General features: G+C 35.5%; 1 protein-coding gene across 1 annotated transcript; it reads right to left on the bottom strand.

Annotated features, from left to right (window-relative positions):
• LOC100638002 (uncharacterized) lies at positions 1–14629 on the bottom strand. Its single transcript, XM_003385751.2, has 28 exons — positions 14463–14629; positions 13727–14101; positions 13352–13437; positions 12805–13054; positions 12235–12363; positions 11538–11644; positions 11198–11275; positions 9183–9251; positions 8921–9045; positions 8508–8626; positions 8159–8268; positions 7983–8089; positions 6942–7112; positions 6607–6736; positions 6067–6158; positions 4484–4526; positions 4366–4428; positions 4169–4308; positions 3677–3760; positions 3401–3487; positions 2958–3249; positions 1869–2039; positions 1604–1717; positions 1126–1162; positions 958–1063; positions 510–618; positions 427–465; positions 1–138 (listed from the first exon to the last, which is right to left on the bottom strand). Exons 1-28 carry the CDS (start codon positions 14519–14521, stop codon positions 59–61), a joined length of 3372 nt encoding a protein of 1123 aa, XP_003385799.1. The 5' UTR covers positions 14522–14629; the 3' UTR covers positions 1–58.
• Between the last annotated feature and the right edge of the window lie 5 nt (positions 14630–14634).

Here is a 14634-nt window from a genome sequence, read left to right as displayed (position 1 = left end):
TTCACATCAAAAATTATTATTATCATTATAATAAAAATTAATTTTAAAACATTCAATTTTACAAGGTGTCATTAAAACTTGCATCAATGCTTCGAGCATGTGGTGGGCAGTGAGACAACTTCATTCTTATCTTCATATCTACAAAAAAGAATGGAGTAAGCAGACACGCTACTTAATAAGCTAGTACTGTTTCATAATGTTTCCTCTCTCAAATAAACATAAAAATTTAGCTTAAGTTTTTTTTGTGATCAGAATCAGCTTAAACTTTTTATGCATACTAAATGCTGAGGTGCTTTAGTAGGTTGCGCAAAAATTTATTTCATATACATGTTCAAACTAAATATACATGTACATGTACATGTACTGTTAGCTTTAGTTATAGCTACAGCCTACAGGTACATGTAACTATTGCAAGGAATAACTTACTATTTCCAAGGTCCAACCATTTAGTAGCTCTAAGATTACCTACAACAGAATTAGACAGAGCATTAGGAGTAGAGCTGACTGACCTTCAAAGAACTTGTCCAGCGTGATGACGTGAGTACCAAGAGTGACATTAGGCCCACTCTTAAGATCAATGCTCATCAGTGAGTCCGTAGATATGGGACTATCCTTTACCTGGTATAATGATACAACACTATTACACTACCATTGAAACATTATAGTACTATTAGATTCTCAGTACTGTTAGCTATAATTATTGTGATTATTTTGCTAAGTATCATACATGTAACTACTATAGTGCTGCGACAGTTTGCTGCGAATACATGTACATGTAAATTGCATAATTTGCATTCGTTTCTTTTGATTTTTAGTTATTGCACATGTACACATGTACATGTATGTATACAAATGTAATGTTAGTTTTGAGGCTACAAGTCAAATTAAACTAAACCCCACATTCATTAATAATTCATTAATAATTCATTACACTACATAATGAAGCAAAAGACTTACTACAAAAGCTTCATTAAAGGAAACCGAGCTGCTCCCCCTCGTTGATTGGGTTTTATGCAGTAAAGGACCTCGGTCAAACTTTTGACGTCTTAAGTGACTCGGACGCCTAACAGAGAGGAAAGAAGCATAAGACATCAATGAAGAAAAGTTTATCACACAGTGACTTACGAATTCAACCTGACTTTAATGTATAACATGAGATGATCTGTTACAAAGAGAGAAAGGGAGACAAAGTGGCATGAAGTATAATGTGACAGAGAGCCTCATGCAGTATGTCATCAGGTGACAGAATAACAAACAATACTAAATGCTTTAGTAACACAATCCCTTAAACTAATGAGTATACATAGCAAGTAATAAGAAAACTCGATTGTTATGATACATGGGTGGAGGTAATTGATTACTGAAATACAATCATAGTAGTGTCTTTTGTAGCTGATAGGAAATAGCTAGTCTACTAATGCTAGGTATGAAGCAATACAATAGAAGGAATGTAGACAAAATAACGGCTTTCAAGTTGAGCGGTGTTGCAATATTAATCATATTATATAAATAAATGACACATACCCAAAGCCTCAAGAAAGCAATTCTGGTAGTAATACCACAACAGAGATTGCTCAATGATTACATTTGTATGTGTACTTACCTAGTTTACCCTTTAGTCCCTCCACGTCAATGATCTCTCCACTAACATTGTAAAAGACCGATGTCTGATGGGGTATGGTAGTGGAACTCTCGAACATAGAGTGACGGTGCCCACCTAAACAAATAGAGAAGTAGAGAAGCAACAGAGAAAGGAATAAAAAGAGACTATGGCACCATTCATCACAGGATACGAACACACAGAAGGTGCATGTATTGTACATGTACATGTAATACATGTACGATTATTGTTGTACATGTACATGTACCTTTGTCTCCTCTTCTCCTGATCTCTCTCTCAGGAGTGTCTCCACTGATGCTATACCCGAGCAGTGATGCACTGTGAGTTGATATACTGGAGTCCCCACTACCAACTGATGGGGTTATAGAGTGTCTGTGATTACTGAAATGTTGTAATGAGCCACTCTTACTCTTGTGTCCTAGTATGTACATGGTGCACAGTAATCATTTAATTCTATACGTATATAATTGTAATATAGTGCACAGTATCATATTATGGAGCCATAGTAACACAAGTGCAAAGTCTATGAATGTGTTTTGCTAATAATACTCAATGATTAATAGCCCCAGACACCTGGAATTAAACACAGACACACACAAACTTGTATTATATGCATACACACAGTGACAGCTGTGCCAAAATGCTGTGGTTATGATTTCAATCACAAATTATTAAATTAAAATGTTCTAAAATGTAATTCCCACATTAATATATGCATGCATCTTTATGTGGGGGCCATTACATAATAAAAATATTAGCATTGCAATGCAGATAGATAATCTAATAATCATCATTCTGTTCATAAATTTCAATCCATTCTTTATCATTCTACAAGTGCTATACATGTACATGTGTACATGTAGTTAATCTATTCACTTTCAAAACCTCATTTATACACACACAGTCATGACAGTCCAACTAATACAAATATAATATTTCTTCAGGCAAACATTGGATCTGTAAATACTCCTTAGCCCAAAAACCATCCATTTAGTTTACAAAAAAAAACTATAGATGTGATTCCTTCAAACTTTGCAAGATTAAGTGCATGTGGCTATTAGTTTACAAGGTCTGTAGAGAATCTTGCGTACCACATAGTGGATTTTCTTGAGAATAAAAAATTTCACAATTTTTTTAAGAATCACAAAATTAAATCTCCTTGAAAATCAATCTAATACGGTACAAAATGGCAGAATAGTGTCAATTCGCAAAATTAATTTTGTGAACCTCCGGATATACAGGTAATTCATAAAATTAATATCCTTAAACTCAGCTATACAGTAATACATGTACATGTGAGACTCATGCACACACACAGACACACACACACACTCACTTGAGGTGAGGTTCCCTCTCTCAGGGACTGGTACCGGAGAGAGTCTAGGGTCAAGACTACTGCCATTAGAGGAGGAAGAGGGGAGAGGGTGAGGAGGAGGGGGAGTATGAGAGACCAAATGAGGCGATGAGTAAGAGGGAGACATTGATCGAGAAGGAGAAGGGACTCCGCTGTCACCATACGTTATATAAGGGACAGTGTGACCGTGAGAGGATTCATTGTCAGAGTCTTCAGCTGGCTCTCTTGACGACTCTTCTAGTGATACATTACCAAATGATGCATTGTCCTGTAACTATTATAAAGAATGGTAGAGAGAAAGAGAATTTAAAATGAAAAAGAGAGAGGGGGGAGGGGGGGGAAGATTGAGGGGGAGAGACAGAAAAAGAGTGGGAGAAAACGATTGAATAAATACACGTAAGCAGAAGTTGTGTATATGTACATACATTCCCTCTTAAGGTGTCAGATTTTTTGAATTCTAAACGTATTTCCCCACTGGAGACATGCTGCAAGGGACACCAAACAGGGCCATTCTGTTGGAGAGAGAGAGAGAGAAAGAGAGGGAGAGAGAGAGAGAGAGAGAGAGAGAGAGAGAGAGAGAGAGAGAGAGAGAGAGAGAGGGAGGGAGAAAAGAGAATAAAGTATAAGAAAAGGAAATAGAAAAATGGCAAGGAATGCACTGTGTGCATGCGTGTAAATGAAGAGAGAGGAGATAATTGTACTTCAAATAGCTTTAGGTCATTGAGAGTGAATGCAAGTGATCCCATGAAATCATCACTAGTGAACTGGTCCTTATCCCAGCATTCCTATAGGTACAAATGATTGTCAGTAACATATCACAAAATGAGTAAGAGAGAGAGAGATGAAGGAAAAGGTCAAAAAGAACAAACAGTAGCTCGTAAGTTACTATAAATACACACTAACACCTTGTCGATAATCATACTACTAAAAATACAGCAACCACACACACACACACACACACACACACACACACACACACACACACACACACACACACACACACACACACACACACACACACACACACACACACACACACACACACACAGACTTTCATACACTGTGATGGACACATAATCAGAACATGTTCATGTCTTTGTTCAAGAGTTTCTAGTGAAAGGCTACATCCCCCACTAGTGCTCCCCCACTAGTACTTTCTCCCTTGTACATGTTCAATGTAGACCATAGCTTACCAGTATTATTGATGTGTCTGGTGGTGGAGCTGAGAGGGTGCAGTGACAGTTCCACTTTGGATTGAGTGATTTTGAAACAGACGGAGTCCTGTACATCTCATGTACGCCATACTTAACAACAATGTATGGGTCACTGAAACCTAAGGGAGAGAGAGAGAGAGTTTTTATGCATAGCAATCTTGTAATATCACAATTACCATTTCTGTCCATTGCCTTAAGGTTTCTACCTTCAACGACGGATAATTCTAAAATCCCAAAATCTAAAATTAAAAAAAGGTGAAAGGATCGTATAAGTGTGTCAGATTGGTGGCTCACTCTCTCCTGGTAGAATTCCACCCAAACCTTTCAATTTCTTCCACTACAAGAAAAGAAGATACTCATAATAATGGAATAGAGCATAACAATAAATACACATTATACTATAGTTACTGTAAGATCAAATGCACCGCCAGGTGGTATATTACGCATATACACCTCCGCCCTTGATATACCACTTGATATAGACCTCAAAGGTATGGTATATACATACATGTACATGTACATAATGATATCTATTGCATAATCCATTCAATTATACTATGTACTACATGTACATGTACATCCAATGTGAACAGCTCATTACATCACACTGTTGTACGCATACTAGCAGCAAAGTCCATTTGTTGGTATAGCACAAGTGTCTCTAATGACTATAGCCCATTATAATAAATGTAGTACTATGATTATTATCATTAGATACATTTACATGATAAACAAACACGTAATGATTGATGAATATTATTACAAATTCATGTCTATAGCCCATTACAGTGCCACTAATGTGTTGACACAATAATAATAATGACACCATACACGTACATGTACATTGTGCTAATTGTTAGATTTGTTACAAGCAAATCGAATTTCTAGAAACATTTCCTATTGACCTTAAAAGTCAATTAATACCCCATACCACTCAATTCCTAAGATTAGGTACAATATTACGATAGTCCTGATGTTATGTTGATGCTAGAGTTAAATTTGGTTCAAATCTAGCATAAATCATGCGTCAAAAGGTTAATTCACCCACGCTTTTGATTAAAAATTGATGGTAAATGAATGCTGGCCTAATGTCATATTGTAAATTGGCATAATAATGTTTTTCCAACTATGAAGGCTGTGAATAAAAATTATATTTTTCTACACATAACTCTATGACCACACATACATGTATAAATAGGTACATTCCATTCACCATTCATGATTGCCCAGTAATCCAACACTCGTATCAGTGAGTCTAATACTAGTATCAGTGGATCACAGACTACCACACAAAACAACAATCATTACATAACAATCAGACTTGACATGAATGAGTAGGCAAGTGTCAATAATACCGTATACCGGTTTATTTTCACGGCAAAAAAAAAATTTGCGAATCTTGCATTTCTAAGATTTTTCGGAATTAATTTTTGCGAATGGCTTCACCCCACGTGGCAATTAATATGCAGAATTTTGTGGTGGAAAAATTCCGCGAAAGAGCGAGAAACTGCAAAATTTGCAAAAATATTTCACCACAAAAATAAACCAGTATACGGTAGCTCTGTCCTTTTATTATATGCAAACTACATACAGCATCATAGCACAAAAATATTACAATTATACAATACATCATATCCACGACCTACATGTACATGTACATGTACAATGTATATTAATTGCTTTACTATCAATGGGTCTATACTGTACTGTCTGCACATTGCATCATGTATTAATGTACTACACAATACAGGAGGAATTAAAATGAAATACAATACTACTCCCAAATAGCCAGCTGTACACAAGCAACAATTAAAGTTCCCATACCATGATAATCAGTAAAAGGAGATTACGTAATACTATGCAACAGTTAGACTCACTGCTTGCTTTGAAGTCATTTTACTGGCAGCATCTGCTGATGAAGAATGCGTGAGAACAGAGTGAGCCTTAATAATACCACTTCCCTCTACATCTAGTAAATAAACAATTATCATACCAACAAACAAAAATAAATAAAAAATACACATGTACGTATACAATGTACAGTGTTGACATTATATGTTTTTTATAATTTGGTATTTGCCATATAATGGACATATTGTTGGACAAAAGAGATTAAATTTCATTTAGGAATAGTTCGGGTCAGAGCTCAAAGTACTAAGAAGCCTCCATCATTCTTCCATAGCTCATTAACTCATGAACAAATATGCACACACACACACACACACACAAAAGTACATGTATATGTACACTGTACTCCATTGAAACACAAGTGTTGTAGGGTGCTGAAGCAATGAATGAGACAAAATACAAACAGAATATTATGTGTTTAAAAATTCTCTTTTATCCAATGCATCATATGTACATGTACATAATGTACATGTACATTTAAGTATAGCTACATGTGCGCGTGGATGTACCTGCATTAGAGACTGATTCAACATCTCTGAATACAACAGAGACACTGAGCAAACCCAATGAGGCACCATTGAGGACAGGACTACCATCAATCTCTAGCTCAAGCTCCTTATGAAGAATATAAGGTTTATCCTACAAGAGATGAGGAAAATAGAAGGAACTACTATGAAATATACATGCATATGCTTATATGCACATACACTATACATGTACATGTACATGTATTTATTTTATATGCATATGTATTACACTACACATGTGCATTGTAGTTTAGACCACCATTAAAAGTAACTGGACTGCATACAGTAAATGGTCAATGGGCTGATATTGGACTCACAGCTTCAAGTGTCATTTTGCATGTTCCTAGCAAGTCATCTCCAACCAGTGGGCCATCCCAATCATAGACAGCAAATGTGAGGGAGACTTGAGTGAAATCAGAGACAAATATCTCAATCCCTCTCTCCCACTTTGGCTCAAGTGTATCCAGTATATAATGAGTAGTGAGAACCTGGAGACAAAGAAAGAGAGAGAGAGGGAGAGCGAGGGAGGGAGGAGGGAGGGAGGGAGGAGGGAGGGAGGGAGGAGGGAGAGGGAGGGAGGGAGGGAGGGGGAGGGAGAGGGAGAGAGAGAGGGAGAGGGAGGGAGGAGGGAGGGAGGGGGAGGGAGAGAAAGAGAGGAGTGAAGAGACAATACATAAGTCATACCAATAACAGAATGCAATGAAGGAGAACAGCTGTTGAGAAGTTGTGAAAAACACAACAGTGAGTTCCGGCACCACACTCATACATGTACATGTACAAACACCCACATCACTATAACCATATACAAGTACATGTACATAACCACCTTAGACACAATAACCAGATATTAACAAACAAATATACAAGTACTATACTGTACTACATGCATGGTAATATAAGTGTACACACATGTATGTGTGTAAATATCACATACAGTGTATGCAGCACTAATTCAAGCTCTGTGTGTGTGTGTGTGTCTGTGTGTCTGTGTGTGGTGATACACTAGCTGGAATGTAATTATGGTGTCAGGCTACAATCAAGTCCATATACATACATTATATATAAAATGAAAAATAATTTTTGTTTAAAAACAACATTCATTAATTACCAAAGGATATGTCATAACTAGTAATGTGGCCATATAACAGGGAGAGGCTTTGATTTGATTCCAATGAAAATTGGATTGTTTAGAAATTTTTGAAGTTGCTCCAAAATTTTGCCAAAAAATGGCTAGGAGAGAATTTTTTCTGATACATATGCATGTTCTTATGTTGTGTAGAAAGTTTGAGCGGATTCCAATTAAAATTGAATTTACTAATGAATTTTTAATTCTAGTTTGTGTGTGTGTGTGTATTTACTTTTTTCTTGTTGACCAGTACAACACAATAAGGATCACTAAGACCATCCATATCACCACTCCTCAAGCCAAGAGCTGAATGTACATGAATATATAACACACCAGCAACTAAGAGAAGAGAGAGATAAGACATTCATAATACACTGAAAGATATTATTAATTGAGAGTAGCCTATACCTTGGTCAGAGGGAGGGACAGGGAGAGAGTAGTTAAGAGAGAATGGTGGGAGTGGAGTATAATCAATATCCAGGCTAATGTTAGTCTCTGAATTACCAACTGATATATACCTATCAATACATTATTAGTACATAATGAATGAATAAACTACATTACTGCTGTAGAAAGAACACATGTAAGGGCTGTAAAAATTTAGGCTAAGTGGGAGAAAACTACATGTACATGTACATATTAAAAGAACAGAATGCTCCATTTAAAGTTTTAAATTCCCCTACATGTAGCTAACAAAAACAGTGACACAGCTGGTGTGATAGTGTGTGTGCGTCAGTGCGTGTGAAATAATTGTTACCTGTTAGTTCTGAATTCCTCTCCACTTTCATTAACAAGATTCAGTGCATTGAGACTAACAGTGTGCATTGCCAGTGTCATAGTGTACATCACTCTGTAGTGCTTCACTTTAATTATCAACTGCAACAATTAATAAAAAAGAAAGCTTTAAAAACCTACTCATTTTCCTCTTGGTGCCTTTTTTCAAGGGCTGTAAATTTTGCGAATTGGCCTAAAAATCTACTTTGCAGATTTAATTTTCGCAAATTCATGCCCGTCTGCCCATCTTGTACTGCAATAATTTGATTTTTGTGGAAGTAATTTTCGCAAATCTTCAAAAAAATTGCAAAATCTGTGAAATTTACAGCCCTCAAAAAAGGCACACTACAGTACAGTAATTCATTTTATATTCTCTTCTCCCCCACTCTCCATTACCACGTCTTCTTTGACATCATACACAAAGAATGAGTAGGTTGTCTTCCAGCTCTCCTGGCCAGTCGGTAACTGGATTTTGTGTTTCTGACTCCCCAAACAAAACGTTACCCATCTCCTGGAATCACCTGAAGAACGCAATATTTAAATTTTTTAAATAATATATAGCTACATGTACATTGTACATGCATGATGGCAACACAAAAAACAACTTAAAAATCAATATAATAATAATAATAATAATAATAAATATTAAAATCTTTACTTTCATATTTTGAGCTCTTTTGTGGAGGGTTGCCAGTAAAAGTGACAGTCAGAACACCTCTCGCTCTCCCTAAACACAAGAACAGTGCCAAGAATCAAATTAGCATCAAGTTTTAAAGCTGATTTCTGAAAAACCATGTTCTACAAAAATTTCTTTTTTTTAAATACCGGTAAGTCGAAGTTTTAGTAAGGAGATTAGATTATGGCTTTTTTTTTGAAAAGAGCAAAGGCTGTAGCATTTGCTTTTTTCCAAAATTGGCTCCTACTCATAGCTTGAATATGTATCAGAAATTTTATTATAAATTGGTGCTTATTTCAAAGCCAAAAACCATGCACTACAAAGTATTTGTTAAAATTGACTCATTTTCTAAAATGGCTCTCGGAATCAGCTCAAACTTAGTACATAAGGACATCAATATGTATCAAAAAATGCAATAAAAGTTGTATGTGATTTTGGAGCCATTTTTGGAAAAAAAACCATGGGCTATAGCCTTGGGTATTTTTCAAAATTTGGCTCATTTCCAAAAATTATCATAACTCAAAAAAATATTTGTCAAAAACAACTCAAACTTTCTACATAGCATAAGGATATCAATGTGTATCAAAAAATGTAATAAAAATTGGGGGTGATTTCGGAGCCATTTTTTGGAAAAAACCATGGGCTATAGCCTTGGGTAATTTTCAGAAAATGGCTGTTTTTTTAAATGGTCATAACTCAAAAAATATTTGTCAGAATCAGCTCAAACTTTCTACACAGTATAAGGACATCAATATGTATCAGAAAATGTAATAAAAATTGGGGGTGATTTCGGAGCCATTTTTTGGAAAAAACCATGGGCTATATAGCCTTGGGTAATTTTCAGAAAATGGCTGTTTTTTAAATAGTCATAACTCAAAAAATATTTGTCAGAATCAGCTCAAACTTTCTACACAGTATAAGGACATCAATATGTATCAGAAAATGTAATAAAAATTGGGGGTGATTTCAGAGCCATTTTTTGGAAAAAACCATGGGCTATAGCCTTGGGTATTTTTCAGAAAATGGCTGTTTTTTTAAATGGTCATAACTAAAACAAATTTGTCAGAAACAACTCAAACTTTCTACATAGCATAAGGACATCAATATGCATCAGAAAATGTAATAAAAATTGGGGGTGATTTCGGAGCCATTTTTTGGAAAAAACCATGGGCTATATAGCCTTGGGTAATTTTCAGAAAATGGCTATTTTTTTAAATGGTCATAACTCAAAAAATATTTGTCAGAATCAGCTCAAACTTTCTACACAGTATAAGGACATCAATATGTATCAGAAAATGTAATAAAAATTGGGGGTGATTTCAGAGCCATTTTTTGGAAAAAACCATGGGCTATAGCCTTGGGTATTTTTCAGAAAATGGCTGTTTTTTTAAATGGTCATAACTAAAACAAATTTGTCAGAAACAACTCAAACTTTCTACATAGCATAAGGACATCAATATGCATCAGAAAATGTAATAAAAATTGGGGGTGATTTCGGAGCCATTTCTTGGAAAAAAACCATGGGCTATAGCCTTGGGTAATTTTCAGAAAATGGCTATTTTTTTAAATGGTCATAACTCAAAAAATATTTGTCAGAATCAGCTCAAACTTTCTACACAGTATAAGGACATCAATATGTATCAGAAAATGTAATAATAACTGGGGGTGATTTCGGAGCCATTTCTTGGAAAAAACAATGGGCTATAGCCTATAGCCTTGGGTAATTTTCAGAAAATGGCTGTTTTTTTAATGGTCATAACTAAAAAAATTTGTCAGAAACAACTCAAACTTTCTACATAGCATAAGGACATCAATGTGTATCAAAAAATGTAATAAAAATTGGGGGTGATTTTGGAGCCATTTTTTGGAAAAAAACCATGGGCTATATAGCTTTGGGTATTTTTCAAAATTTGGCTCGTTTCTAAAAATGCTCATAACTAAAAACTGCTCAACTTTGCAACAAAAGGGTTTATGTACAATATAATTGTCTTCATTACTTGATGATTGATGGTCTGCTGTGCTTTTAGGACCTGAAGACATCAAATCAATCTCCAACCTACCTGGATCAACCAATACTAGAAACAAGTGAATATCACACATAAAGAGAAATGATACAAAATACGTGTATAAACCAGGGTTGGGGTGAAGTACTTTGGTACTTGTACTTAAGTGCACTTAAGTACATAGTTTTGGTACTTGTACTTATATTTAAATGCTAGTAATAAAAGCTGTATGTATAAGTATTTTGTAAATGTATTATGGAATTTACTTAAGTATTTTTCAAAGTATTTCGCTCCAATCCTAGACTATAAACTCATTAATATTCATTGTGCTTACATGATTGGAATATACTCATTATGAGTGAGTGAACGAAGCTCTTAACTATCGGGATATCAGTCACTTTGAGTCCTTTCAATACTCTAATGGAGAACCATAGCTCCGGCCTAAAAGAGGAAGGATTGGTTCTGTATTAACTCATTCAGGCAAGACAACAATTGAACTAATTTTAATTAAAATGTGTCTAAAAATGCTTTTAGTTTTAATGTAAGAAAAGCATTGCTTTTTTGTATTATTTGGCGTACAATTCCTCAAATAAAATTGGCATGTAATACCTGGAATAGTGCCAATACTAAACAGCTCAACACACACAGAGACACACAGCAGCCAAAAGTGTTAACAACAGCTAATACTATAGATATGCATAATATTAGCACTAAACCTTATAATCTCTAACTGGCTGACATAAAGAAAATTTACAAATACAATGTAAATATGTGCATTACTACTTACATGTAGGCTACTCAAGCACAGTATTGTATAGGGGTTATATTTCACTGGAAATAAATCTTTTGCTAATTCTGCATTTTCGTCAAAATGAAACCATTAAAATTAAATTCCATAAAAGAGGTGTGGCACACTAGGAAAAATGGCTGCAGAAGGTAAGATTTGCGAAAATTTATACCAACAAAATAAAAGCTCTACACAGCATAATCTGATGTACATGAACAAATATAACTAGTACATGTATACTAACTTTCTAGTAAAAGTAGCTGATATCCATCCAACGTGTGGGAATGGAGCCTCATAATCAAATAGTAAAATAGCTTGAACATTACCAGACAAGTGGAGGCCCTCAATATGAACCAATGTATCATAACCAATTCTAAAGAAGGAGAGAGAGAGAGTGGAGGGGAAGGAAAGAGAATAGTAGGAGTAAAGTGAGAGATGAAATACCAATAGTAAATGAATAGTTAAATACCAATAGTAAGTGAATGCCAATAGTAAAACTAAATGACAATCATTAGTACATAATCTAGTACTACAGTATTGGCAAGCGATTCAAGTTACATGTACAAAGAAAAAGCAACTGATCATAAAGGATGAGGTAACCATTAAACAGAACTGATAACTATACGTGCAAGGTTGTTTTTTTATAAAGTCACAATTAATGACTCACTTGATATCTTAAAGGGAAAAGGTCATAACAATAAACACTAAACAATGAACACGCATGATACAACAATGTACATGTACATGTAAATGTCAAATTTATACATGCATCATGTACTATATATGGATGTGCATGCAGCTGTGAAAGGTGTACCTCTTCCCACCAACTCTAGCTTTCAATACAAGCTTACTGTCAGGAGCTACCAGTCCAACATCAACATTAGCAACAATGAAAGCTTTATTAGCATTGCTGCTGCTGCTATTGTTAGTAGTGCTTGATTGTAATATGTTACTGTCAGTAGGGAGCAGTGAACTGATGAGACTTGATGGAGGATCAAAAACATGAATACTCTTAACAAAGGGAGTCTGATTAGAGAGATCAAATTCTATCAGCTCCAAGTTATCTGAAATTACAAGTCAAAGAGAGAAAGAATGTGTGAAATGTGAGAGGAAGAGAAAGGAGAGAAGGAAAGAGAAAGAGAAAAGAGAAATGAGAGGAAGGAAAGAGGAAGGAAAGAGATAGAGGATGAGAGAGGGAGAGAAAAAGAATAAAAAAACAACTTAGATAAGAAACAAGTATTCCTGACTTTCCTATGTACATGAACTATATGTGTTTGAGTTTGCATGATGCGTACATTACAACTGTGCATTGATAGCTGAGTGCAATTAGTAAACTCAAGGTTGATCTTGTTACCACTTACCAATTCCACGAGGAGTTACTTCTTGCAGCAGTGGCTCAATGTAGTCCTTAATGAAACCAAATACAGACTCATTGCACGTCATCCACCTAGCAAGGAAGAGTGAGAAAGACTATCAGTTAAAAAAAAACAAAATAAATTCAACGAGCAAACACACAAAGGAGGAGGAAATTGATAGAATTAACACAAATTTGGGAATCTTTTCAGAGCTAAAGTAAAAAAAAAATACATGTACAATACATGTACATGTAAACCATATTTATAAATTGGTATTCTTTCTTATGCCCATGCACACATACATGTATACATGCAACTCAAAATTTGAGTAAGAAAGATTAGAAAGTAACGGATACACATGTAAAAATAAGGTACACCAACCATCTATTGATGGCCATATTGACCCATTCTGCTGATTCAGACAGCTGGAGTGCTTTCTTCCTTCTAACTGTCATCTCAATCTCCTGCTGTGCAGCTGCAGTGAACCTCTTGCTCAAGTCCTTCCATACGAATGTCATCAGTAAGAACAGACCAACAAGAAAGACTACGGACCAGCCCCAGTAACCAATGGCCCATGCTAGGAGCATAGCCAGTCCAGTAAGTATGGTGTATGTTACTTTACGTATTAAGAGTCTCTGCTGAATCCGGTGAGGCTTTTGATGAAGGAATGACCTAATGGCAGCAATATGAGTATCAGGTAGTGAAGAGGAGGAGGAGGAGGAGGGGGAAGAAGCTGATGATGGTGCCCCAATTACCCTAAGAATAAAATGCAAATAATAATAACAATAATAATACTAATATACCAATAATAATACTTATAATTATAATAATACTAATAATAAATATACACAATACTTAAACACAAAAGTGTGGGTGGATTACATGTACATGCACATGTGAGCATGATCAACCAGTAGTCCTTTACAATACATCCACTGTACATAATTATATCCATATTAAATTATTAAATGCATCGTTATCATAGCAAATGGTGAAAACACATGTAACGATGAACATTGTGGAGTAGAATAATAAAGTCTAACAAATATAAACCAAGACTTCGAGTAAGATAGAAAATGATGAACTAGTCTCCCTCTCTCTCTTTATCGGGCCTTACCCGTTTGGAGCCCGGCTGAACCTGAAATTGAGTGGTTGCTGAGGAGTCTCTGAGCTCATGTCGTCTGTATCATGTGTAGAGAGGACAGTACGGGTAAGGGTAGGAGAGAAACGAGACTATTACTGGGACATGAAGTAAAGAGAAGCCTGGTCTTTGTCATTGAAGTGGGCGT

This window comes from Amphimedon queenslandica, unplaced genomic scaffold, assembly GCF_000090795.2.
Source record: "Amphimedon queenslandica unplaced genomic scaffold, v1.1 AMPQUscaffold_13450, whole genome shotgun sequence".
NCBI lineage: Eukaryota > Metazoa > Porifera > Demospongiae > Haplosclerida > Niphatidae > Amphimedon > Amphimedon queenslandica.
Note: the sequence above shows the minus strand (reverse complement) of the source record. Positions and strands in the feature narration are given on the sequence as shown.